At 43.3% G+C, this 25,361-nt stretch overlaps 1 protein-coding gene across 5 annotated transcripts; it reads right to left on the reverse strand.

Annotated features, from left to right (window-relative positions):
- Window positions 1–3,017: 3,017 nt before the first annotated feature.
- LOC116957587 (lysozyme g-like) lies at window positions 3,018–24,428 on the reverse strand. 5 transcript variants are annotated; one of them, XM_032979826.2, is made up of 9 exons: window positions 24,348–24,428; window positions 22,239–22,285; window positions 20,510–20,650; window positions 19,902–20,057; window positions 19,152–19,247; window positions 15,739–15,795; window positions 14,230–14,426; window positions 6,469–6,607; window positions 3,018–4,310 (listed from the first exon to the last, which is right to left on the reverse strand). In XM_032979826.2, the coding sequence occupies exons 2-9, from the start codon at window positions 22,276–22,278 to the stop codon at window positions 4,174–4,176; spliced, it is 963 nt and encodes a 320-aa protein (XP_032835717.1). In that variant the 5' UTR covers window positions 22,279–22,285; window positions 24,348–24,428; the 3' UTR covers window positions 3,018–4,173. The 5 variants fall into 5 exon arrangements, with proteins under 5 accessions (XP_032835717.1, XP_075912815.1, XP_075912814.1 ...); XM_076056700.1 differs by having other exon boundaries at window positions 20,510–20,647; window positions 24,348–24,372; XM_076056699.1 differs by having other exon boundaries at window positions 24,305–24,362.
- Window positions 24,429–25,361: the final 933 nt, after the last annotated feature.

Here is a 25,361-nt window from a genome sequence, read left to right on the forward strand (position 1 = left end):
AGACCATCGGAGATAGAACTGTTACTGCGATTAATTACGACTTTGTTAACATCTAACTTTTTGGTTTGTGGGTCCGGTTTTTTGTTGAAGAGGAGGTTAAATTTGGAAATCAGGTTGTCCTTACATTTGGTCGACATAGTAGCAGCTGACGAGGCAGTCATATTGTCTACATGTTCCCAATCCGATGTGGACATTGTTGCCGTCAATGATAAGTGTGATTTGTAGAGTGTCTTGTCTAACTGATCTAGTTCGGTGCGTATAAGTCTGATTTTTTCTGAGATAAGAGCTAAGCTCGTTTTGAAAAGAATTCGTTTCGCATTAGAAGAAGTTACAGCAGCAGAAGTCAGTGTAAATGCGATTGGTATTACTCCAGAGTCGCGGCATCTCTTCAGAAAGGTGAGAGACTCGATCAGCTGAGCCTTCTTGTCCCAGAGTTTGTTGAAGGATCTTAAAGTTATGTGGAAACCCTCCCCGTAGAGGCGGTTAAATTTTGATTTAAAGCTTTCGTGACTGCAGTAATTCATATTCTTAGCTCTTTCGGTAAATTCACGTTGAAGGGAGACAATACAATAATAAAATATATAAACAATAAAAATTATCACGACGTTTCGACCATAACACAAACAGTCGTCATCAGGTGTGTCGGTTTGCATTTTTTTTATTGGTGTATTTATTTACTTATAAAAAAAACGTCGGCACCACGTGCAGCGATTTGGCAGTTTATTTAGAAGGACTAGTCCATCTATGTTCTGAAAAGAGGAGGGGGAAGACGAAAAATTAATGTATGCTGTCTGAAAGCCACTGTAAGCGTGAACAATCAACTAAGACCTGAAATGGTTAATCAAATCTATGCAATGATTGCTAAGCCAGAATCCATCTTCTCGGTTGAAATTGTCTCTGTGCTTGTATATGTGGATAGCCTCATGAACGAATCTCTCATGGTAGCCAGATGGCTTACAAAGAACCTCTGTCTTGGAAAAGTCAATATCATGTGAGCCTACTGAATTATAACAATGATCAGCCACGGCCGAGGTGTTGGTCCTACCATGTTTAAGGTCTGCTTTGTGTTCACGAATGCGGTCCGAGACATGGCGTTTGGTTTCTCCAATGTAACTACTACCACAGAGGCAACTTAGTTTGTAGACACCAGGGTACTGTATGTCAGGAATCACATCTTTTACAGACGGAACCAGATCACGGATTTTATGTAATGTGTTGAAACGGACCTGGATCTTGTGTTTAATGATTTTGGAGATCTTTTTTGTGATCCCCGCAATGTAGGTTAAAGTGATGGTTTTGAAAGGCTCCTCAAGAGGGTCCTTCTTTATGGTTTGAGTGATAGCTTTGCGGATTGTATAGTCGGAGTAACCATTAGCCTTAAGAGCTTGGTGTACGTACTTGAGTTCACTGCCTATGTGTTCCTGGTCGGATATGCATTGGGCTCTATGGTACAGAGTTTTGATGAGAGAATTCTTCTGTGATGGATGGTGGTGGGAATCCGGTTTCAGATAAGCATCCATATGGGTAGTTTTCCTGTAGACAGAGTGGCTCATTGAAACATCAGGTCTCTTTTTTTAATTAGGACATCCAAAAAAGGTAGCTTGCCATCTTTTTCGACTTCCATGGTAAATCTGATGGCTGGGTGTATGGAATTGATGTGGTCGAAGAATTGGTCTAGAGCAGGCCGGCCATGTGGCCCGATCACAAAAGTGTCATCCACGTACCTCTTCTATAAGGTTGCGTGCAGAGTGGCAGTCTGGATGGCGTCAGTCTCAAATTTCTCCATGAAAATGTTAGCTATAACCGGATATAGGGGGGAGCCCATTGGGGTGCCCTCAGTTTGGATGTAGAAAGTTCCATTCCAAGTGAAGTATGTATTGGTTAAACAGTGTCTAACCAGGGGGGGGGGCGGTACCTCAGTGTTTAGTCCTTGATGAAACCAAGTCTTCAATGATTGCAATGGTGTCAGGTACAGGAACCTTGGTGAATAAGGAAACTACATCAAAACTGACAACCAGGTCGTCTGGGGACAGAGAAATACCCTTGATTGTCGATACCAGGTGAGTAGAATTTTGTACTAACCATTTCAGGTCTTAATTGATTGTTCACGCTTACAGTGGCTTTCAGACAGCATACATTAATTTTTCGTCTCCCCCCTCCTCTTTTCAGAACATAGATTGACTAGTCCTTCTAAATAAACTGCCAAATCGCTGCACATGGCGCTGACGTTTTTTAAATAAATAAATACACCGATTAAATATAAATAAATTAATGCAAACCGACACATCTGATGACGACCGTTTGTGTTATCGTTGAAACGTCGTGATAATTTTTAGTGTTTTACAGTATATATTTTATTATTTTATTGTTTCCCTTCAACGTGACTTTACCGAAAAAGCTAAGAATAAAGATGGGATTAGGTCACAAATTTTGTGCATTGTGTTAAATTGGACCTGGATCTTGTGTTTGTTCAAGATAGTTCAGCACACCGGTGTGTTGGATACTAAACCTACATTTACAATTTTGATGCGAAAACCTACGTGTTATTATTTTTTACTTGTTCATCTATTGATTTGGGGGCCCTCCCTTGTGGCCGCCTGGGCCCCTCTATACGTTACATAACGCTGCACACACCTATCCCATAGTTGTGCCCCTGCACGGAGGTGCAAGTGTCTCCACTGCACCGCCTAACCTGCAGCCCAACTTGCAATCTAGCAGCTCGGTTCGATTGCATCTCCTGGTGTTGCAATGGAAACAATGGGCCAAGTTGATTCAATCCCACCCCCCACTCCCTCTATTAATGCCTGTCAAATCGGCAGAATAATTTGGTACACCACAGTCAATTGCCAGGACGAGTGTGCTGGGGTAAAAAGTGTGTGTACTCCCACCTCTTCCAGGTTGGGGACGTGCTGTCATCAACTGTGTAGACCAGAGGTCACTTGAAGGGATCTCAGAGGTAGCTCTGTGATATGCGATTGTGGGGCAGGCATTATGTAGCACAATGAGGACAACATTAATATGGCGGGAAATATATCCTTTAATTATAGCAGTAATATATAGAATAAAAAAGAAAAAGACTCCCATATAGCCTAAACAGAGCACCTATGAAGGCCGGCACGTTACACAAGTGCGTGGATGACCAGCACCGCATCCGGCCGCCTTTGTCTCCCCAGTGGCGATGTTTACATACTGTACCAGTACACATTTGAGACTGAATCGACCTAGGGGAGGCCTAGGACCAGTTCAAATAATAGTCACTGGTGTTGGCCGTGAGCGGGAATCAAATTCGTAGCGCAGTGCACTAACCGCTACACCACTGCTCCCCACAATATAGACAAAGTTCACTCATACACATGGAAAGTATGTTTTAATTACGTAATTTCGTAAATGACTTCAGTGAATAGACCATCATTTACCTAGCCTGGTACAATGGTTATGGAGATGTTTGTGTCCATTACTGGCGAATGGCGGCTGTTACTGTGTTTGTGTTTGCATATCTGTCCGATTCATGATCACTGCAAACACCGGTTACGATTATCTATACGAGCCCTGAGCCTGCCCTGGGTCAACTCGGCCTCAAATGTGTAACTGTTACGATTTGTAAACATCTTCACTGAGGAGACAAAGGTGATCGAGCATGGTGCTGGCCACCCACCCCGATGTGTGCTGTTCCAGCCTTCATAAATGCTTAAGAGGATTTTTGGGTTAGATCGCGTAAATATATAAACGTGTCATTAAAACCTGCCACCACCCGACACAGCAAACTAGTCAGGTTTGTCACGTAAACAGAACGTGCCAATTCGTCACTAGTACAACACACCGGTGTGTTGGAGAGCCAAGCCATAACATTTACAATCCGAGTACGACGTTTTTTTATATTTACGCGATTTAACCCAAAAAAACGCTATTATGGATGATAAATGCTACTCGCTCACAGTACTTGCCCAACCAGTCTGCTAAATCTAGATTTAAACTAAATGATTTAGCACCGCTTTTTGTGTTTAGTTACTTGTTCTTCCCCCCACACCTCCGATTATCACGGTTGGCTATGTATGGTGCGAAATAAGTTCAACATACATACAAAGGCTATACAGCGGAATCAGTCTTTGTTCGGCTGTCTCTGCTCATCTCTGTGTTTGTGCCTCTGAGACTTTCTCCCCCCCCCCCCCCCGTCTAGAAGTGGCCGTTGTCACGGAGCATCTGGGCCCTGGCGACCACGTCGTTGGCGTAGTCGTCGCCCGTCGTGCCGATGTCCATGTTGGCATACGACCCCACGTTCCGCGTGCCAGCGTTATATGCCGAGATGCCTCCTGTGCATACATGTGCATTACATACATTTTATACACTGTATACACACATATATACATTGCATACGTAAAAATACATTGCATGTGTTAATGTGCACAGAGTGATGTCCGTGTTGACGTATGTCATATGCCAAGATGTCTTCTGTATTATACATACATATACACATAAAATGTACATTGAATATGCATTAACATACATATTATATATACACAAAGAGCTTTTCTTTAACATTTAACTAGGGCAAATCCGGTTCGCCAGTACTACGCCGAGCTACTTTGTCTCCCAATCGTGATGTTTACAGACCACATCACGGACTATGTTAAGGCTAAGTCGACCTAGGGGAGGCCCAGGACCGGTTCAAATATTATTCACAAATGTGCGCTGTGAGCGGGCATCGAACTCAGGGTTCTTAGCAAAAATGTGCTAACCGTTGTGCTACCGCTCCCCATAATTATACATTAATCCCACCACTCCACATTATATACATGCATACGTACAGTATGTACATATCTATGGGACCATCGTACCAATACTGTATCAAGATGATGAAAAAAACAAATGGTTTACCCGCTTTTATTTTTATCATCCTATATACACCTCGAACTTACTTAGCAACGTACTGTATGCTCAATTTGTCCACGTGACATAGTGCGAACTATTATTGTTTGGTTTTTTATAAATACTGGGTCGCCTTTGTGTCTTGCCAATGCCCGTTCACCATATTGTATCATTCACCAGTCAAGCTGGTAGTGAGAGGGGATGAGCGAGGTAGGCAGAGGTTTGAGACGGGAAGAATATAGTTTTGCTTACATTGCAGATTATCTTTACAATGTTGTTTATGGCGACAGGCTGAGGGGACGTCAAGAGTAGGAGGTGGGGAAACAACTGCAATGAAATGGTGAACGTGTTGCTGCCGCTGTTCATGGTGGTGGTCTGAGGAGTGGTGGTGCGGCGGTTAGCGCGACGCTGTGCTACCAACACGGCGACCCAATTTCGATTCCTGCTCACGGCCACCAACACCGGTGACGATTATCTGAACCGGTCTTGGGCCTCCCCTAGATCGACTCAGCCTCAAATCAGTATTTGGTGCGGTGTGTAAAAACATCGCCACCTGGAAGACGAAGATAGCCAGTCGTTGTGCTGGCCAACAAACTCACTCATGACCTAATCCCATCTGTGAAGGACAATATTCCTGACATGCAATATCCCGGCGTCTACAAACTAAGCTGTATCTGCTGCAACAGTTACATTGGAGAAACCAAACGACATGTCTTGTACCGTGTTCGTGAACATAAGGAAGATCTGAAACACGGCAGGATCAATACTTCTGCCGTGTCTGATCATTACTTTAATGCGGCTGGCTCACATGAAATAATTTTCTCTAAGACGATGGTACTTGGCAAGACGACTGGCTATCTCCAGGAGTACTGTGTTGCCATTCCTAGCATAAGAGTTCTCATATTAGTTTCATGTTTTTGTTTAGAGATTCAAGTTGCTTAACACATAAGTGTCTGAGTGGTGCCTTCCTAAGTTCATGCATAATAATTTTAATTATAAGAACTGTATCCTGCGGTGAGATCTGAATATTGAGACCTGACATAAACACTAAAACATAATCAGTAAATGTTAAAGCGAGAATCATTGTATTATCCCGATTGATAATACCACCTAGACAACGAAGCCGAGCTTAACCAGCATATATACATTACACTTGCATAACTTCATACAATTCATTGTATTATCTCGATTGATAAAACAACCCATGACAACGAAGCCGAGCCTAATGATCATATTTGCATACATTAGCATAATCACTTACACTTGAATAACTTAATTTTATTACACCTCCTACTTAGCATAAATTACGTGCATATTTACATAATATAATTATGCATTTAATTAATTATGCATTTTTTTCTTCATCTACGTTTTTTACTTTTATTAAAATTTTCAAGACCCGACATATACAACACGGCAGATCTTTGTCTTTGGTCCGAAAAAAGGTCATTATTTCTTGAGAAGAGGTGAGAGAGGTTTTGTAGTCAGGGACCTTCCATCTTCAGATTGATGTCGGTGGCACAGAGAGTGGATGGTGGTGCATTGGAAAGAGAAGCTGTTAATGTTTGTGAAGAGGTGCTCTTGCTGGTGCTCTTACGGGACCTTTCATCTGCTGGTCCTGGGTCCAGTTAGGGAACTTCTTCTTGATGGCACTGATCATGTCGATGAGGATGCCCGTGCCCTGCTTCAAGTGGTCTTCGCTGTCCCACGTGCCCACTATGTTGTGGAAGCGCTTGTCCACCTGGACAAAGACACCGATGCTCCATATAGCCTTTAACAGACTGTTGGGCAAGTTCTGTTAGTAAGCACCTAAGAAGGCCGCACCGGCACACAATGGGGAGGTGTAGCAAGCACCACATACAACTGCTAGTGCTGATGCATACACACCTTACAAAATAGTCAACCGAGGGGATGCCCCGGACCAGTTCTAAAATATTAACTCAGAATGTAGGTGTCATGAGCTGGAAGCAAACTTATGTGACTTGGGTTCATGGTACATTGACACCAATTATCCAAATTAATACATTTAACTATTTTTGTTTAGTCACGTAATTTTTGTCTATTTGTTTGTGTTTCTCTCTCGACTTTGTAGGATGAACGTTGAGGTTTACAAGGGCACGGGGTGACCAATAAGGTCTTAATTAGTCTGTAATAAGGTAGGCACTCATCTTCTTGGTTCTTTCGGTAAAGTCACGTCGAAGGGAAATAATTAAATAATAATAAAATAAAATTCTCACGACGTTTTGGCCACAACACAAGCAGCTGTCCTCAGGTGAAGAAACAGAACTGTCCGAAAGACAGCGCTCTAATGAACACTGCTAAGCTTGAAAGCGTATTTTAAGCCAGGAGGGAGGAGCAGAGCGCCTTGACAAAGGAGTTTACATATCAACAGAAGAATTTAGCATTGAAGTAGCTAAGTTAATGTGAGAGATTAGCAAGATGTTAAGGTCAGAAATTAGCATGTAACTGGGAGCTTAGCATGATGTTATTTAGTATATTGACGCTAAAGAACTGCAACTACCCAACTATCATATAATAAACCGATGTGAAAGAACTAAATATAAACTACATCAATATAATCAATGTACTCAATATATTCTCCACTAAGCTGAGCTACTAACAATACGCCATTATATATTACACTTATATGTCGCAAAAAATATTATAATATGCCTCCAACTAATCTTCTTATTATAAACTGCCATAGACAGACCCCAACATTGAATTATACACTGTGTTACTATACACTACTCTATACCTTAGATTATAATAATATTAGACTTGTAATATTACACTATGTATTATTTTACCAACCCTACTGTGTACCACACTGCTATATATTCACTATACAATTACGATACTATATATTACCAAATAAATGATATTAAACATTACACTGAAAGGTACTAAGAGATTAGCAGGATGTTAAGGTGAGAAATTAGCATGTAACTGGGAGATTAGCATGATGTTAATGTGAGGAATTAGCATATAACTGGTCACGGAAGTGGCTATGTTAAAGTCAGAGTTTACAACCTTTCTTCTGTGACAGGAGATAATAATTTGATGACTATTTCTTTTCTACCTTAGAATTCTGAACGCTAGATTCCAGAGTTAACATTTTAGTTTACACAGCAGTGGGAGCGCTCATGGCAGTACAGCTGATTCGGGACTGCAAGATATTGGGTTCTCACATCCCCCTACTGTACCTTGTTTGCGTGCAACATTTTCCCGTGTTGTAGAGTGGAAGAGTGAATGTTACCAGGCACTAACTCAGTTTCAACTTACCTTGATCGAGTTCAACACCCTCCTGTGCCGGAGAGTGAGAGGAGTCTCGCCCAGGCAGCATTTCAAAGTACAATAAAATCTTGTTAATTTGACACATATGGGGCTCTGGTCTTGCCGAATTATCAAATACCGAAATAATAAAGCTTTATTGCAAAGCTTATTTAGTCCAAGTTCAACATCCCACCCAGTCCAGGAGAGAGTGAGCGGACGTACCCTTGGATCAAGGAGAGTTATTAGCGGTGACTGGAAAATTCTGGAAATTGAGTGTGCCACCCATTTTCAGGGAGCAAAATCTGTGATTCCAAGAGGGTCGTTGTACTATCGGCATTTGGGAGTGAACCATATTTGGCGTAAAGTATCTGCGGTGTTGATTTCCGGTTTGTTGTTTTTCGTTGCATTATTAAATTGTTTTGTGGTTATATCCATGGGACCTTTTTGCCAGTATCCAAACTGATGAAAATGTAACTGCTCGATCCAAGCTATACGTGTTCTGATACCTGCATTGTCTATGCACTGTTCGCCTTTTGACATTCTCTGGTCTAATACTGGTGAGACAAGGCCATAAAAAGGCTGCCTCTGGTGTAGGCCAATCAGTTTCAAGACAATGCATGCAATATCAGAGCATGTTTGTTTGCATGTTTGGCCACAAGTATGTGTGGTTAATGCAGACTTGATGCCTTGCAAAAGGTATCTATATGGTGTGTAAAAATCTTAACAACTGTTTTATTGCCAGAAAAGGTAAACCCTATTCCTACTTTAATCATGTTTTGTGGTTGCGAAGTGAGTAGTCGCCTCTCTTTTGTGGCCCTGGCGTTTGCCTGAGTGTGATGGTTCATCTAATGGGGATTCGTAAGCGGATGGGTTTCCTTTGAGGGAAGAGTTATAGGGCTCACACAAAGGTGAAGTGAGACACAGAGTCACCTAGTAACATAGATACTGAGACAAACATCGAGATGGTGACAGAGAGTGAGACAGGCATTGAGGTTAAGTGAGAACGAAAAGTGAGAGTGATGCAGATATATTTGTGAAACAGTCATTAAGAGTGAGACACTGAGAAAGGGAGACACATAGCCACACAGGGAGATACTGATATACCTAGGGATATCGAGCCGATGGTCATGAACTCCCGCGCAGAGTTCATGGCCATTATGCATTTGGGGCCTGTTTTGGCACGCGCTGTGCCCTGCACCCTGGGCCCTTCTTTGCCTATACTGTGCACTGGCAACTCCTCATATTCTCCAGAGTAAGGAACCACAAGGACCTGGGGATGGGAACTCTAGGGTCTGGCAATGGTGGGTGTAAGCTAACTCTTGTTTTTAAATTGTTGCCCTGATGTGTCTTGTCCTTTCAGGATTAAGACATCCCCAGTGAAACGTGTGGCTTTTGGTGTTATAAACAAAGTGGTGATTCAGCTAAACTTGGTCTCCTTATTCCGTCTGGGGTGAGCGCCGAAGGGGCCATGTGAATGGATATGGTGGTATGGGAGGGGATAACTTACACCTCCCTTCTACCACACTGAGCTGGTGAGAGACCAGATTACATCAATCACTTAAATAATCATATAAACCCAGCTCCCCATAAAACATGATACTGTGGTCTAAAACGGGCCAGTGGTTCGTCAAATGCTAAGTCAACATTGTCATGTGGTTGGGCCAACGTTGCCAAGTATTTGGCCCAACTTTGGAGCAACAACATTGGCCCAAGTTTTTTTCCGATTTGAAGCTTTCGTGACTGCAAGGATTCATCTTCTTTGGTTCTTTCGGTAAAGTCACGTAGAATGAGAATAAAATAATAAAATAACACAAAAAAATTATCACGACGTTTTGGCCACAACGCAAGCGGCCATCTTCAGGTGAAAGGTACAGAACTGTCGGGACGACAGAGCTTCAATGAACGATGTTAAGATTGGTAGCGACTTTTATGCTGGTTGGGAGAAGTGAGGCACCTTGACAAAGGGGGTTTACATATCAAATAGTTGAGGGATTAGCTTGTGACTGGTCACGGAAATGGCTATGTTAAAGTCAAAACCTACACATCCACAGAGGCAGCTAGTAATTTAGCATTGAAATAGCTAAGGGATTAGCTTGTGACTGGTCACAGGAATGGCTATGTTAAAGTCAAAACCTGCACATCCACAGAGGCAACTAGTAATTTAGCATTGAAATAGCTAAGGGATTAGCTTGTGCAAATAGCTGAGGGATTATCTTGTGACTGGTCACGGAAATGGCTATGTTAAAGTCAAAACCTACACATCCACAGAGGCAACTAGTAATTTAGCATTGAAATAGCTAAGGGATTAGCTTGTGACTGGTCACAGAAATAGATGTTAAAGTAAAGGCCTACACATCCACAGAGCTTCAATGAACGCTGTTAAGATTCGTAGTGACTTTTAGGCTGGTTGGGAGAAGTGATGCACCTTGACAAAGGGGGTTTACATATCAAATAGCTGAGGGATTAGCTTGTGACTGGTCACGGAAATGGCTATGTTAAAGTCAAAACCTACACATCCACAGAGGCAACTAGCATTGAAATAGTTAAGGGATTAGCTTGTGACTGGTCACAGAAATAGATGTCAAAGTCAAAGCCTACACATCCACAGATGCACCTCGTACATGGACGCCAAAGGGGGCTGCAACAACTCAACTGTCATACAGTAAAGCGATGTGAAAAACCTAATTCTAAATTACATCAATATAATAAATGTACTCAATATATTCTTCAATAAGCAGAGCTATTAACATTAACTGGGTATACATTACACTATATAATGAATATCATATAGTAAACCAATAAAAAACTAAAATATAAACTACCTCAATGTTATATCACAATGTTACATGGTGAAAAAAACGGGTGGAATCTTACTTTCCACTTCAGCACCACGGACAGCTACGTTCAGACGGACGAGTCCATCCATGGTTGGAGTGGAGGAGGAAGGAGGGGAGAAACAGCTGCGAGGCGCTGTTATACTCCATGTTATAAACCATACCATTAACCGTGGTGTGAGAGGTATTAAGAGTCAGTGCCAGCGAAAGAGCTGCGGTCTGAAGGGCCTCGTAAAATACAATTAATTTAGAACCGAAATGGTTTAAAACATCTTTCCAATGGTTACTAAGCCCTTGAGTGCAACGTCGACATGGGCAATGATATCATTAACCTGTATGTGTCTCGGTGTGACAGCAAAGTTTAGACCTTTAGCTAAATCGGATTTCAGGCCATCAGAAATGGACCTTATGGAAGAGGTACGTGGATGACACTTTTGTCATTTTGCCACATGGCCAGCCTGCTCTAGACCAATTCCGCGACCACATCAATTCCATACACCCAGCCATCAGATTTGCCATGGAGATCGAAAAAGATGGCAAACTACCCTTTTTGGATGTCTAAATTAAAAGGAGACCTGATGGTTCAATGAGCCACTCTGTTTACAGGAAAGCTACCCATACAGATGCTTACTTGAAACCGGATTCCCACCACCATCCATCCATCACAGAAGAATTCTCTCATCAAGACTCTGTATCATAGAGCCCAATGCATATCCGACCAGGAACACATAAGCAGTGAACTCAAGCACGTACACCAAGCTCTTAGGGCTAATGGTTACTCCGACTATACAATCCGCAAAGCTATCACTCAAACCATGAAGAAGAACCCTCTTGAGGAGCCTTTCAAAACCATCACTTTACCCTACATTGCTGGGATCACAAAAAAGATCTCCAAAATCTTGAATAAACACAAGATCCAGGTCCGTTTCAACACATTACATAAAATCCGTGATCTGGTTCCGTCTGTAAAAGATGTGATTCCGGACATACAATACCCTGGTGTCTACAAACTAAGTTGCCTCTGTGGTAGTAGTTACATTGGAGAAACCAAACGCCATATCTCGGACCGCATTCGTGAACATAAAACAGACCTTAAACACGGTAGGACCAACACCTCGGCCGTAGCAGATCATTGTTCTAATTCAGTAGGCTCACATGCCATTGACTTTTCCAAGACAGAGGTTCTTTGTAAGCCATCTGGCTTCCATGAGAGATTCGTTCATGAGGCTATCCACATATACAAACACAGAGACAATTTCAACCGAGAAGATGGATTCTATCTTAGCAATCATTGGAAAGATTTGATAAATCATTTCAGTTCTTGATTGATTGTTCACGCTTACAGTGCCTTTCAGACAGCATACATAAAAACAAATTTCGTCTCCCCCCTCCTCTTTTCAAAAAATAGATGGACTAGTCCTGGCAAACTGCCATCGTTGCGCGTGACGCAAACGTTATTTTTATATATATAAATAAATATGCCGTTTTCAAAATAAATTTATGCAAACCGACACACCTGATGATGACCGTTTGAGTTATGGTCGAAACGTCGTGAGAATTTTTTATTGTTTTATATATATTTTGTTATTTTGTTGTTTCTCTTCAACGTGACTTTACCGAAAAAACTAAGAATATAGTGTATAACCAGTTAATGTTAATAGCTCAGCTTATTGAAGAATATATTGAGTACATTTATTATATTGATGTCATTTAGAATTAGGTTTTTCACATCGCTTTACTGTATGACAGTTGAGTTGTTGCAGCCCCCTTTGGCATCCATGTACGAGGTGCCTCTGTGGTTGTGTAGGCTTTGACTTTAACATCTATTTCTGTGATCAGTCACAAGCTAATCCCTTTGCTATTTCAAATCTAAATTACTAGTTGCCTCTGTGGATGTGTAGGTTTTGACTTTAACATAGCCATTTCCGTGACCAGTCACAAGCTAATCCCTGAGCTATTTGATATGTAAACCCCCTTTGTCAAGGTGCCTCACTTCTCCCAACTTGCCTAAAAGTCGCTACGAATCTTAACAGCGTTCATTGAAGCTCTGTCGATGTGTAGGCCTTTACTTTAACATCTATTTCTGTGACCAGTCACAAGCTGATCCCTTAGCTATTTCAATGCTAAATTACTAGTTGTCTCTGTGGATGTGTAGGTTTTGACTTTAACATAGCCATTTCCGTGACCAGTCACAAGCTAATCCCTCAGCGATTTGCACAAGCTAATCCCTTAGCTATTTCAATGCTAAATTGCTAGTTGCCTCTGTGGATGTGAAGGTTTTGACTTTAACATAGCCATTTCCGTGACCAGTCACAAGCTAATCCCTCAGCTATTTCAATGCTAAATTACTAGTTGCCTCTGTGGATGTGTAGGTGTTGACTTTAATATAGCCATTTCCATGACCAGTCACAAGCTAATCCCTCAGCTATTTGCACAAGCTAATCCCTTAGCTATTTCAATGCTAAATTACTAGTTGCCTCTGTGGATGTGTAGGTTTGGACTTTAACATAGCCATTCCTGTGACCAGTCACAAGCTAATCCCTTAGCTATTTCAATTCTAAATTACTAGTTGCCTCTGTGGATGTGTAGGTTTTGACTTTAACATAGCCATTTCCGTGACCAGTCACAAGCTAATCCCTCAGCTATTTGATATGTAAACCCCTTTGTCAAGGTGCCTCACTTCTCCCAACCAGCTTAAAAGTCGATACGAATCTTAACAGCGTTCATTGAAGCTCTGTGGATGTGTAGGCCTTTACTTTAACATCTATTTCTGTGACCAGTCACAATCTAACCCCTTAGCTATTTCAATGCTAAATTACTAGTTGCCTCTGTGGATGTGTAGGTTTTGACTTTAACATAGCCATTCCTGTGACCAGTCACAAGCTAATCCCTTAGCTATTTCAATACTAAATTACTAGTTGCCTCTGTAGATGTGTAGATTTTGACTTTAACATAGCCATTTCCGCGACCAGTCACAAGCTAATCTATTAGCTATTGATATGTAAACCCATTTGTCAAGGTGCCTCACTTCTCCCAACCAGCTTAAAAGTCGCTACGAATCTTAACATCGTTCATTGAAGCTCTGTCATCCCGACAGTTCTGTACCTTTCACCTGAAGACGGCCGCTTGCATTGTGGCTGAAACGTCGTGAGAATTTTATTGTGTTATTTTATTATTTCATTCTCATTCTATTTGACTTTACGAAAGAACCAAAGAAGATTGGCCTAAGTGTCAATCTATTCCCGGGACTCACCTGCATGAGTCCGAAGCCATTTCCGTTATCGCCAAAGCCTTTAACGAGCAGAGCGCCGGCACGCGACTCGCGAGAGATGATGGCCGCGATGACAGCCGGGTCCATGCACTTTGCATTGGCGGTGGCCACGATGATGGTCTTGTAGTTCTTGAGGCGCATCAGGTCGGCGTTCACCAGCTTCTTTGATGCGGCCACTCCTGGGGTGGAGAATAATACAACTTGGGCTTCATCAGCATTCAAGATCATGCTTTAGACCACGGGTGGGGAACCTTTTTTTCTGCCAAGGGCCTTTTGGATATTTATAACATTATTCACGGGCCATACAAAATTATCAATATAAAAATTATCCTATTATATTTTTGTCAAACATTTAATTAACTCACCCCTAACGTGATGGCTGGAACTGCTTCTATATGGTGAGTTGTGTGATGATGTTAGCTGGTATTAAAGATGTTGCAACTCGCAACTGCTTTTCCAGGTTTTCGTCAGTCAGTCTTGAGCGCAGTCGACTCTTTGCGATGGTAAGTTTTGAAAATAACTGCTCGCAGCAGTAAGTTGTTCCAAACACAGATGCATATTTCAATGCATGTCTCCTCAAAGTTGGAAATGCATTATTGCTTATGTAACATTTCTAGAACTCAAGCAGTGGGAGGTTGTTGTACCTATCTTTCATCTGAATGATTTCGTGTTGTAGGTTATCAGGCATGTCAGCTAGTTCTACATTGAATGGTGTAGCAAAGATGTTCAATTCCATTTGTTTACTTTTCACGTCCTTGAATCTTTCATTAAATGCCTCAATTAGTTTCGCACATTCACCAGCATATTCAAGTGTCGTAGAAGGCTTTTGTCTTTCCAGAGTGGTGAAATGCACCGTGTTATTCCTTTCGAGTTGTACTTTCCACAGCCTTAATTTAGCTTCAAATGAATTCACGTTTGAAAGCAGGGAGCTGAGAAGCTGGTTGGGGGCCTGCAGCTTGACGTTCAGCTCTGAGAGGTACTTGGTAAAGTCCACCATGAACGCTAAATCACACATCCACTTGCTATCGTTGAGTTCCCTGACAGGTTTTCCCTTAATCTCCATGGACTGCTTGACTTCATCCCGCAGTTCCTAAAACCTCATGAGCATGTTCCCGCGACTTAGCCACCACACTTCACAGTGATAAACAAGATCACCGTACTCAGAGTCAAGATCATTCAGTAACTTCTTAAACTGGGGGCTGTTAAACCCTCTGCTTTTTGACAACATGTATGCATGACACTACTGTTGAAATCACATTGTTGAGCCACAACGACTGTGCACAGAGACTTTCTCGGTGTATGATGCAGTGGCATATAATTAAATCACTTGGATCAAGACTTAGACGATTCAGTTCTTTCTTGACAAATGCAATTAACCCTTTTTGCGAGCCAACCATGGCTGGAGCTCCATCTGTAGTAAGGCCACTTAACTTTTCCAATGTTAGCTCAAGTTGTTTCATTAATAAAAAAGTCTCTCAAACAAGTCCTCACCTCTTGTAGTGCCATGCATGGCTTCCAGTGACAGCAGTTCCTCTCGCGTGTCAAACTCTGCAGTTATCCCACGAACGAAAACGGCCAATTGGGCAGTATTTGTTACGTCCGTTGTCTCGTCACAAGCCAGAGAGAAAAAATTGGAAATCTCCTGCAGAATCCTTTAGTGTTTTTTCAATATCATGTGCTAAGTCAGTAATCCGATCTGAGACGGTTGTCCGAGACAAACTAACACTCTGAAACAATTTTACTTTGTCTGGTGCTAACAACTCCGCAGCAGCCACCATGCACTCTTTCACAAACTCTCCCTCTTCATGAGGCCTCAGCTTTTTTGTGAGTAGCTCGCTCACTACATAACTCGTCTGAATAACGTTGTCTCTGTCACAACGAGGGCGAGTGAAAGTGGCTTGTTGTGATTCCAACCTCCGCTGAAGAGCATTGATTTTATCCGGACGCCTTTGGCCTCCCAATTCATTGTTTAACATGTTTTGAGCTGTAATGACGTTCCAGATTGGCTTTTTTCATTACTGCTAACGCATCGTCACAAACTATACATACAGGTTTGCCTTTGACTTCAACAAAAAAAATCATCATTGGTCCATTTCTCTTGGAAAGATCGACACTTTGCATCAACTTTTCTTTTCTTCGTAGTCGCCATTTGTAGGATGTCGCACCACTTACGTTTTAATAACTATCCAGTGTGTATGTCGCCAGCGACACGATTATTCAGTAAAGCAAAGCTACCGAGCGGGATGGGCCGTCACGCCATCGTGGACGGGAGCAACGTCGCCATGGCTCGCGAGTGAGAGTGAGCGAGTGTGAGTGAGCGAGAGAGAGTGAGTGAGGAGGCCGTGATGGCGTGGAAGAGGCCGTGATGGCGTGGAGGAGGCCGTGACGGCGTGAAGGAGGCCGTGATGGCGTGGAGGAGACCGTGATGGCGTGGAGGAGGCATTGATGGCGGGAAGGATGCTGTGATACACTCACTCATCATACGCTGACTCACTCACACATCATACACTCACTCACACTACCACTGATTCACTCACACATCATACACTGACTTACTCACTCATCATACACTGGGAGTGACTCATGCTGCCAGCTATGGCTGCAAGTTTGGTCGTACATGTTATGTATATCGTTTATTGTTAAATCTGAATCACAGTTCCTATGGTCACTGTTGTTGCATTGTTTTTATAGCTTTATAGTGGTGATTTAGAAAACATTTGGTTAAGCCATGTTTCTTGCGGAAGTGTGGAGTTGGCCTGATAACTTTAATCTAAATTGTCTTATGGTTGTTGCTTGATTTGCATCACACTGGGATTTTTGCACACAGCGTTGTAATACCGTGGTTTTTTTTCTGGAAGATTTGCTGGTTTATCCAGGATGTTTTAGTTGCACATCGTCGCTTTAAGATGTTCTCTGTTCATATTTAGTTTGTTGCGGTTGCACCCGACTCAAGAGCCGCATGGCTCACAGGGCTATACCTAATAAATGAAACTTGAGTTTGCTTTGATCGCTGTTTCAATCCTGGATCTTGGATTTGGAACATATCCAACGTCCGTATCATTGACTCTTGAGGTCTTTTCTGTGTACTGTAATTTTCTTAATCTTAATCAGAGATTAATTTTTGCGAGGATTGTTGATCGTGGACGTGTGGATAAAGGTTGGATTGGAGTTATCGTCTGTGTCGACAAAGAAGTCGACAAGATCGTCGTCAATCATCAGAGGCAAGGTCATCAACGTCGCAAGGAATCATCTCATCGCATCTCGTCTCATCGTCACCTGATCGCCGTAGTTTCGCCACAGTGTGTTAAAGTTTCGCAACGTATACACCCCCAGCCTGCCTGGCACTGACTGTCCTCTGAGTCACCACAATACAGGCAGACGACGAGAAGCATATGTGTCTGTCCTGTCATGTACTCGTTTGTGTCCTGTCTATCCCGTAACGGACATTCCTTGCTTGTCCCTCAAAATTTAAGTTATTATTATGATTCACTTAATATTCATTTATGTTGCCATGAAAAAAGCTCCTAGATTTATTGAATTTCGAGTCCCGCCTGCGGTTGCCTTGGCAGGGCTAGACCAAATGATTTCATGGGCCTTATACGGCCTGCGGGCCGGACGCTCCCCACCCCTGCTTTAGACTGAGACATCATAGATGCCAAAGCTGCTAATGCCACTAGTGCACAACATTGCGACTGACCCTCTCTATCCTCCACCAGATCTCACAGCTACTACACGGTTAAGACAACAGAGCCACCTGCAAGATTTGCCCAACAGTCTCCAACCACATGCTCTTAGACTTGCATAAAGACCCATAGACATACACAGAAAATAATACACTCACATGAACACCTATAGACTTGCACAGAGAGCCATAAACTGACACAGAGATCCGCAGACATCTACACAGATCCATACATATACCATGACAGTCTGCCACCATCTGGCCTGAGCTATTCACTTCCCCTTAGTAGCCGGATTGCATCTAATTATCGAATTAATCTACAGTACAATCTTCACCTGCCATGTTCTCTCTCCCCTATCCTCCGTCTGCTCAGGAAGGTAGAGGACATGGATATAAAGGACAGCATCTCATCTATAATCATCACCATGATTACTATCACATGATTTGGTGATGCGAATGCTGTGATAGCAGTCAAATAACCAAAAACTCAAACACGTTCCGAAAAAATAACACTGCCTTTTGAGGAATGGCACTTCTTCATGGCTCGTAAATGTCGTGCTATGAAGAAGACCATTGCACGAAATGTTACCTATTATATATTCTTATTAAGGCCACATTGATATTAACAAATGTGCTCCGTTTTTTTCATAATGAAGTATTATTATCATTGGCCGGTTAGCAGCAATGTACACAATGACATCATTTTAATCATATACAACATTTTCTAACAACTATTGCGCGTTAGCTGAACGTTAGTGGCTATGTTGCACGTGGCCTGCAATCTGTGGAGGCAGCAGAGAACGTTGGTGGACCACACACAAATGTTGTGAAGTCCATGGGCATCAAAGAGGAGCCATACCCCGGTTCTGTCATGAGAAGGTGGCACATGGCACAGTAAAAATCTGGACTCCATCTGTTCCATCTGTATGAGATGGAATGTTTCCCCCTTGCATGCATGGGTTTTTTTTTCTGGACACTCCAGTTTATCCCACATGTATTAACACTCTTTAATTAGCTGAAAAAAAACTTTTAATATATAGTTGCAGATCTTGGGTAATTGCTGACTCATCACCGCATTGCTGATACTGCCTTTCCACTCGTCTATGGTTCCTCCTCGTGCTTCTGAGTCAATGTCTTTCTGTCTTCGAGACTGAGAAAATGATTTGTGGCGTGCATTAGAAGTCGCAACAATTATTAATGAGTGCTCGCTAACTCGTCTCACCCCTCTCGCTCAGCTTGTCTTGTTTGGCAGTCTTAATCGAAGCTCCCGTTGTGTCAATGTTCATCAGGTCACCATAGCAACCGGTTCCACTCCCTCCTATGGGAACACAATCACCAACCCACAGTCACAGTCAGTATTTGTACCTTCACCTTCCGAAGTGTCACGTGGTGCAATGCAGCAGCAGACTGCATCAATTTACAAGACAAGCATGCTCCCACGCCTATAAGCATGCAACCCACTTTTGCCAACCCGCGCTGATGATCGTTATCGTGATGCATGGCCAAATTAACCCCCGCGACCTGAACGAGGACCTCATTAAGCAGTCACAAAAAGTGTGTATAAGTTATTTACCCACAATGCACCACAGTTTCACTCATCATTGGGTTAACACATTCAATGCGTGTTACGTCATTCACTAGGTCATGAGGACATGGCATCCCTGTGTCACCTACACGCATCTTCGCTTGTTCACCACTTGTTGTGTTTAGTTTCTTGTCCTTCCTCCTCACCTCCAATTAGCATGGTTGGCTATGTACGGTGCCAAAGAAGTTCAACAACATACATACATGTGACGTCAGCGACATGGACACGGCTCGGCTTATGCACCACTGGTGCCTACTGAGACAGGCTAGTCTGGTTCTGCACAGCCCCAGCACGGCTCAGTTGTGATAGTGAGAAAAAAAGGCAATGTACATGCATAGTCAGCACAATAATGTGTATTCTGACACGGCCATTACGAACCACCCTCACCTGACTGAGATTCGATGCAGCACTGCCGGTTGCTGGGCCCCCCACACAACCCCGAGGAGTAGCTGCCTCCGCAGTAGTTGGAGTTGACCTGACACTTTCCACCCATGTCGGTGCACTGTCCATCATTGGCCGACCATGATTGCTCATTCGATAAACCTGAGGGAAATACATTGGGTATGAAATAGACGAGGTGACGGTACAGGTGTGGTCCTGCAATGTCTTCACACACAGGCCCCTGTACTAGAGATGCAATCCAATCCTTGAAACCTGGTCTCTCTAAAGTCTGAATTGACACTCTAATCCTTGAGACCTGGGCTTACTGAATCTCATTCAAAACTCTTACCCTGATCCCTGGTCTTAGGGTTGTGATCCTGAATCACCTTCAGACCCAGTCTCAGAACGTCGAACCTTGAACTTTCGGTCTGAAGACTGATGATGAAGCATAGTTTATTTGAGACTCTTTCAATACCCTAAATTTGATACTATGGCTCACTCGAGACATTAATCCTGAACCCCAGTCACAGGACTATAATATCTGGTCCTCGGTCTCAAAACTCTGATCCCTGTAACCGCTGATCCCTGGTGTTTTACTGGGTCCCACCACTTACAGGCCGAGTTGCACTGGAGACAGCAGCGGCGGTTGGAGTCCCCGCTGCAGAGGTTCGTGGCTACCCCTGCAAGGCACACGGTGTAGCGCCAGTCCAGACACTCGCCGCCCTGGCCCGTGCACGCCGTGTCCGCCGCGGCTGCTGGGTCGCGGCACACGGTCACACCCCACCATCATCAGCAGCAAAATCAACATCATCAGAATGAGAAGCATATGTAGCAGCAGCAGCAGCAGCAAAATCATCGTGAGAAAAATCGTTGGCAGCAGTGGCATAAGTAGCAACATAATCATCAACAGTAACATCAGCAGAGCTATGAGCTGCATCATCATAATCCACAGCAAGCAACTGCATTATCATTTGCAGGAGCAATATCATCAGGCGCATATAAAAAAGCATCTCATAGGTAGGTGAATGGTTGTGCAGGTGGGTGAGTGGGTGAGAGAGTGGGTGTTTAAAAAAATAAAGCCACGTAGATAGAAAACTACTAAAAATAATAACAATGTCACGACGTTTCGATCGCAACACAAGCAATAATCATCAGGTGAAAAATATAGCGGGAGAGCTGCTGAGGCAGGAAAAAAAATATATAAAAATGTATAAAAACCCCCTACCTCCTCGATGATGCCGGATGGTAACCCTGTTGTGGCTGTGAGCAATGCCATGGGGAAAGGGCCAATTCCCATCAGCTATTCCCTTCATGGTGCTTGCAGCCACTGCAGTGGCAAACCGGGGCTATGGTGGGTGCAAGGGGCTGATGACCCCTCCACCTTCAATTCAATTACCAAGAAACCACGAATTAAAGGTCAAATTAAGCTTGTGTGCTGGTTTATATAGTGACAACAATGGATGTGGACCCATGTCCTTGACACCAGGACCTACCGTACAACTGATTTGCCCACTGACCATTGACTTGTCATCTGTAAAATGCTCCAACCGTTCTTCCACTGTAGTGGTGGGTGTCCACCTTGGACCCCATTCAAACCCACAGTGGCCTGGTCTTAGCTAGCTGATGAACGTTGAAAGTGAGAATTGCATCATCGCTGGCAGCTGGTGTTGGCATCCCCCCCATCCTCCTGATGACTAGGATAAATGGTTAAGGTTTAAGGACTGTGGTTCATACAGCTGCAATGGCTGCTTTGGGTACGTTGTTTAAACCTATACAGAGGCCTTGCCTCACAGAGGACGTGTTCCAGTTATCTGAGAAAAAGCGACATTGCCACTCCTACCATCTACAGCATCCCACGTCGAAGAGTGAGGAGGGCTACAGCAGCCTTCGCTCGGAGGATCGATGAGCTGGGCGGCGCTGTAAGGATGAGTGGTGGTCGCGGGTTGCTGAGGAGATGGAATCTGCCTCAGTAGCCCATGATCACAAATCACTCTTTAATTCCACAAAAATAAGTTACTTGCAGCACCACACCTATCATCGTCATTAGGGGAAAGAATGGTGATCTGATCTCCAACCACGAGGAACATGTTTGCAGATTTTCTGAGCATTTCTTTGAGGTCTTAGTGGAGGGGAAATCCCTCATCCCATAAAACATCATGGGGCTAGGTGGGGATCACCCTACGGGGCTGTCTTGCCTCAAATATTGGAATAAGTAGTCACTACCTGTGAGTGTCTGGCTGAGGTGCCATCGGTTGAGGGTGTATTTGTAAGAGTTAATTGGTACGTGATCTGGATGAGTGAGCAGGTAAACATTAACGAGTAAGCGAGTTAAAAAATCCTTACCTGAACTCACAAACAAGAGGATCGCAAATGCCCCCAACATGGTTCACCTGCCCAGAGACACAGAGGCATGCATTGAGCCAAACAGGCAACATGTGCTGTAAGCACCTATTAAAGCTTACAAAGCACACAGAGGGGTGATCTGACCAGCACCACATCCAGCTGCCTGTACATCCCTAGAGACAAGTATTCCGCCAAATTAAGCTTGGAATTACCGCAACTCAGAATCTGGTTTAATCATGTAGTGTGTACCATAGTGTGTATAGTGGAATGCATAGTATAGTACAATGCAGAGTGTTGTATATCGTATGATGAAAAATGTTTATACAATACGTAGCCAGCCGTGCTAATCTGAAGGTGCGGAGGACGGACAACAGACTCAATGCAAAAACAGCTTGAAAGAAAGTGTAATGTGCAATATGGGTGGTGCATAGTTTAGTGTGTATTGTGATTTAGTGCGTATAATTTAGTGTGGGTAGTATATAGTGCACAGGAGTGTGTTGTGAATATTGTCGTTGTGGTAAATATTGTAGTGTGTGCTGTATAGTGTAGTGTAGTGTGCGAGGCTTAGTGTAGTGCGAGGGTTTACGCGGTGACGTTGAGGTGAATGCAAATTAGGGAAAACGGGGGTGAGTGTGGTGAGGTTGAGGTGACGCTAAAGTGAGTGTGAATAGGGGTGAGAAGGGGGTCGTTTAAGGCAGTGGTTCTCAATCTTGTTTGGCTACTGCTGTACCCCTTCGTTGAATTTTGTTTCAACCGAATAACCCTCTTTGCCTGACCCGACATGTTTCTGAGAAATGTATGAATAATGAACGTCAATAGTTTGACCCAATTTTGCACTTCATGAGGTATCCTAACTGGCAAGTAACTGCAAGCAAATACAAAAAAAAATGAACGGACCCTCTGCATGCGTGATGTAATTACTTTGTGCTCGATGGTTACTCTTGAAAACCATATTGTTCCGATCAACGAGTTTAGAAAGGTATTTTATATCTTTGTAGGTTACCAAATGTATTCAAATTTAATCGTGGTAATTTTATATTGTCAGATTCATACATGATTATTCACCAATTGTTCGGATTATGATATAATATCACGCATTAATAAATCACCTCGTGTACCCCCTGGGACATTTCCATGTAACCCCAGGGGTCTGCGTATCCCTGGTTGACAAACAGGTTTTGGGGACCGGTGCTGCAACAGTTAGCTCACTATGCTTACGATCCCCAGTGTCCCGATTTCAATTGCTGCTCACGGACACCACCAACACCAGTGACGGATTATCTGAACCGGTCATGGGCTTCCCCTAGGTTTAATTTTCCTCAAATAGGTACCTGATGTGATGTGTCAACATTGCCACTTGGGGAGACAAAGGGGGCCGGGCGTTGTGCTGGCCACTCACCCCCTCGTGTACCATGCCGGCCTTCATACGTGGTTGCTAACAGCGTTTGCTCCAACACCAGCACCACCTTCGTCAGTGATTATATTTATACAGTGCACCAGGTAGTTATTAAAGGCTGATCGACCTAAGGAAGGCGAAGGACCGGTTGAGATAGTTGCAACTGTGAGAATCAAACTCGGGTCAAAGCGCAGTGCAATTAACCGCTGCCCCACTGCTCACCATAAACACACACAATCCCAAACCAAACCTCCCCACAAACACCCAGCTACCCATACCATACACCTCACACCCTACACCAAACACAAAGATCCCCGTATAGGCTATACAGACAATTTGGGAAAGTGCTGTTAGCGAGTACCTATGATGTTTACACACCACATCAGGTACTTATTTTAAGCTGAATTGACCTAGGAGAGACCCAGGACCAGTTCAGAAAATCGTTACTGGTTTTGGGTGTGAGTGAAAATCGAACTCAGGCCGCCGGGTTTAGTCACGTAGGTGAGAACATTTTTTAAATCACGACGTTTCGATTGCAACACAAGCAATAATAATCAGGTGTGACAACCACAGCAATAGATTTTTTACTGAAGTCCGTGCAGTCACGAAAACTTCAAATCTAGAACGCTACACTGTTGCTCACCACACCCGACACCCACACACACCTCACCACCAATACTCGCCCTGTGAATTTCAGTGATTGAGTCACCCACTTCTCTCGGCGTCAGGCCCTGGCACCAGCAGTGGTCTCAGAAAGGCTCCTTGCATCTCTTCCTAATATATATGCTCATGCTGGAGGCCACCGGATGTTGGTGGCTGGGCCCCATGTGGCCAATCGGATGCAGGCGTTGAATCGACGTCACAGTAACACACCCGTCTCGCATAATTGCTGAATGTGACGTCAGCAAAACCGCTGTAAAAAAACTGTAAAATGTTGTTCTGTAAATAAAGGAAAATACTGGTAAAACATGTTTCAGTCATTGATTTCTTGAGATTCATGTCCATTTCCAGAAAAGTGGAAATATTATATTTCAAAAGCCCACGCACCCAACATTATGCAATTGGTAAGTATATACTTTATTTATTTTTTATTTATATTTCGTGACTTGCTTAGATTTCTGATACTTTGCACTCCCGTCGTGTTTTTGTATTGTTTGTTGTTCTAACTTTCTGACCCACACCTATTGGACGCTGGTGAAAAAGAGCTGCATAGCTCATCGGAGTCTTCCAGTTTAAATAAAGACTGTTCGCCCTGTAAATCGGCAGGCAAATGTGCATTAAGAGTTTCTCATGTATGATGCCGAACGAGTTCGTGTGGTTGCAGCGCGAGTCAAAACCGTCAGGCAATAATACGCAGCCCACTTACAAAAACGGGTCTGCCAATCAAAGGCGCTACTTTAATTTAACCTCACCCTGTAATTGCACCTCGGGGCACTTACATCTACCATGTAACATTTGGTGTTTGTGTATTAAAGTTGATGAGAACAATAGCCTAATTCGTGCAAACATTAATCCTGCATTCATTTTTTTTTCACACTGCGAGTGCAAATTGCTGTTGGTGAGACGACTGGTTTAGAAACGTAGACACGTTCACTTTGTATTAGTTAACGTGATGTGCGGTATACGTCCAATAGAGCAACACTTAGGTCGACGAATCCAAGCAGCAAACTGAAGGAGGCATACGTCATCATGAGATGCGACGAGAGCAGAGGTTGCTCACCTTGAGG

This window comes from Petromyzon marinus, chromosome 77, assembly GCF_048934315.1.
Source record: "Petromyzon marinus isolate PM22_M1 ecotype Great Lakes invasive population chromosome 77, UKy_Petmar_22M1.pri1.0, whole genome shotgun sequence".
Classification (NCBI taxonomy): Eukaryota; Metazoa; Chordata; class Hyperoartia; order Petromyzontiformes; family Petromyzontidae; genus Petromyzon; species Petromyzon marinus.

Bases quoted from the DNA above. Each gene is read 5' to 3' on its own strand.
- LOC116957587 (XM_032979826.2), bottom strand. From the start codon at position 22,278: ATGTTGGGGGCATTTGCGATCCTCTTGTTTGTGAGTTCAG. The intron at 20,651-22,238 runs GTAAGGATTTTT...GCCGCGACCCAG, and splicing joins CCTCTTGTTTGTGAGTTCAG to CAGCCGCGGCGGACACGGCG. The intron at 4,311-6,468 runs GTCCCGTAAGAG...ATGTATGCACAG, and splicing joins CCAGGACCAGCAGATGAAAG to GAGGCATCTCGGCATATAAC.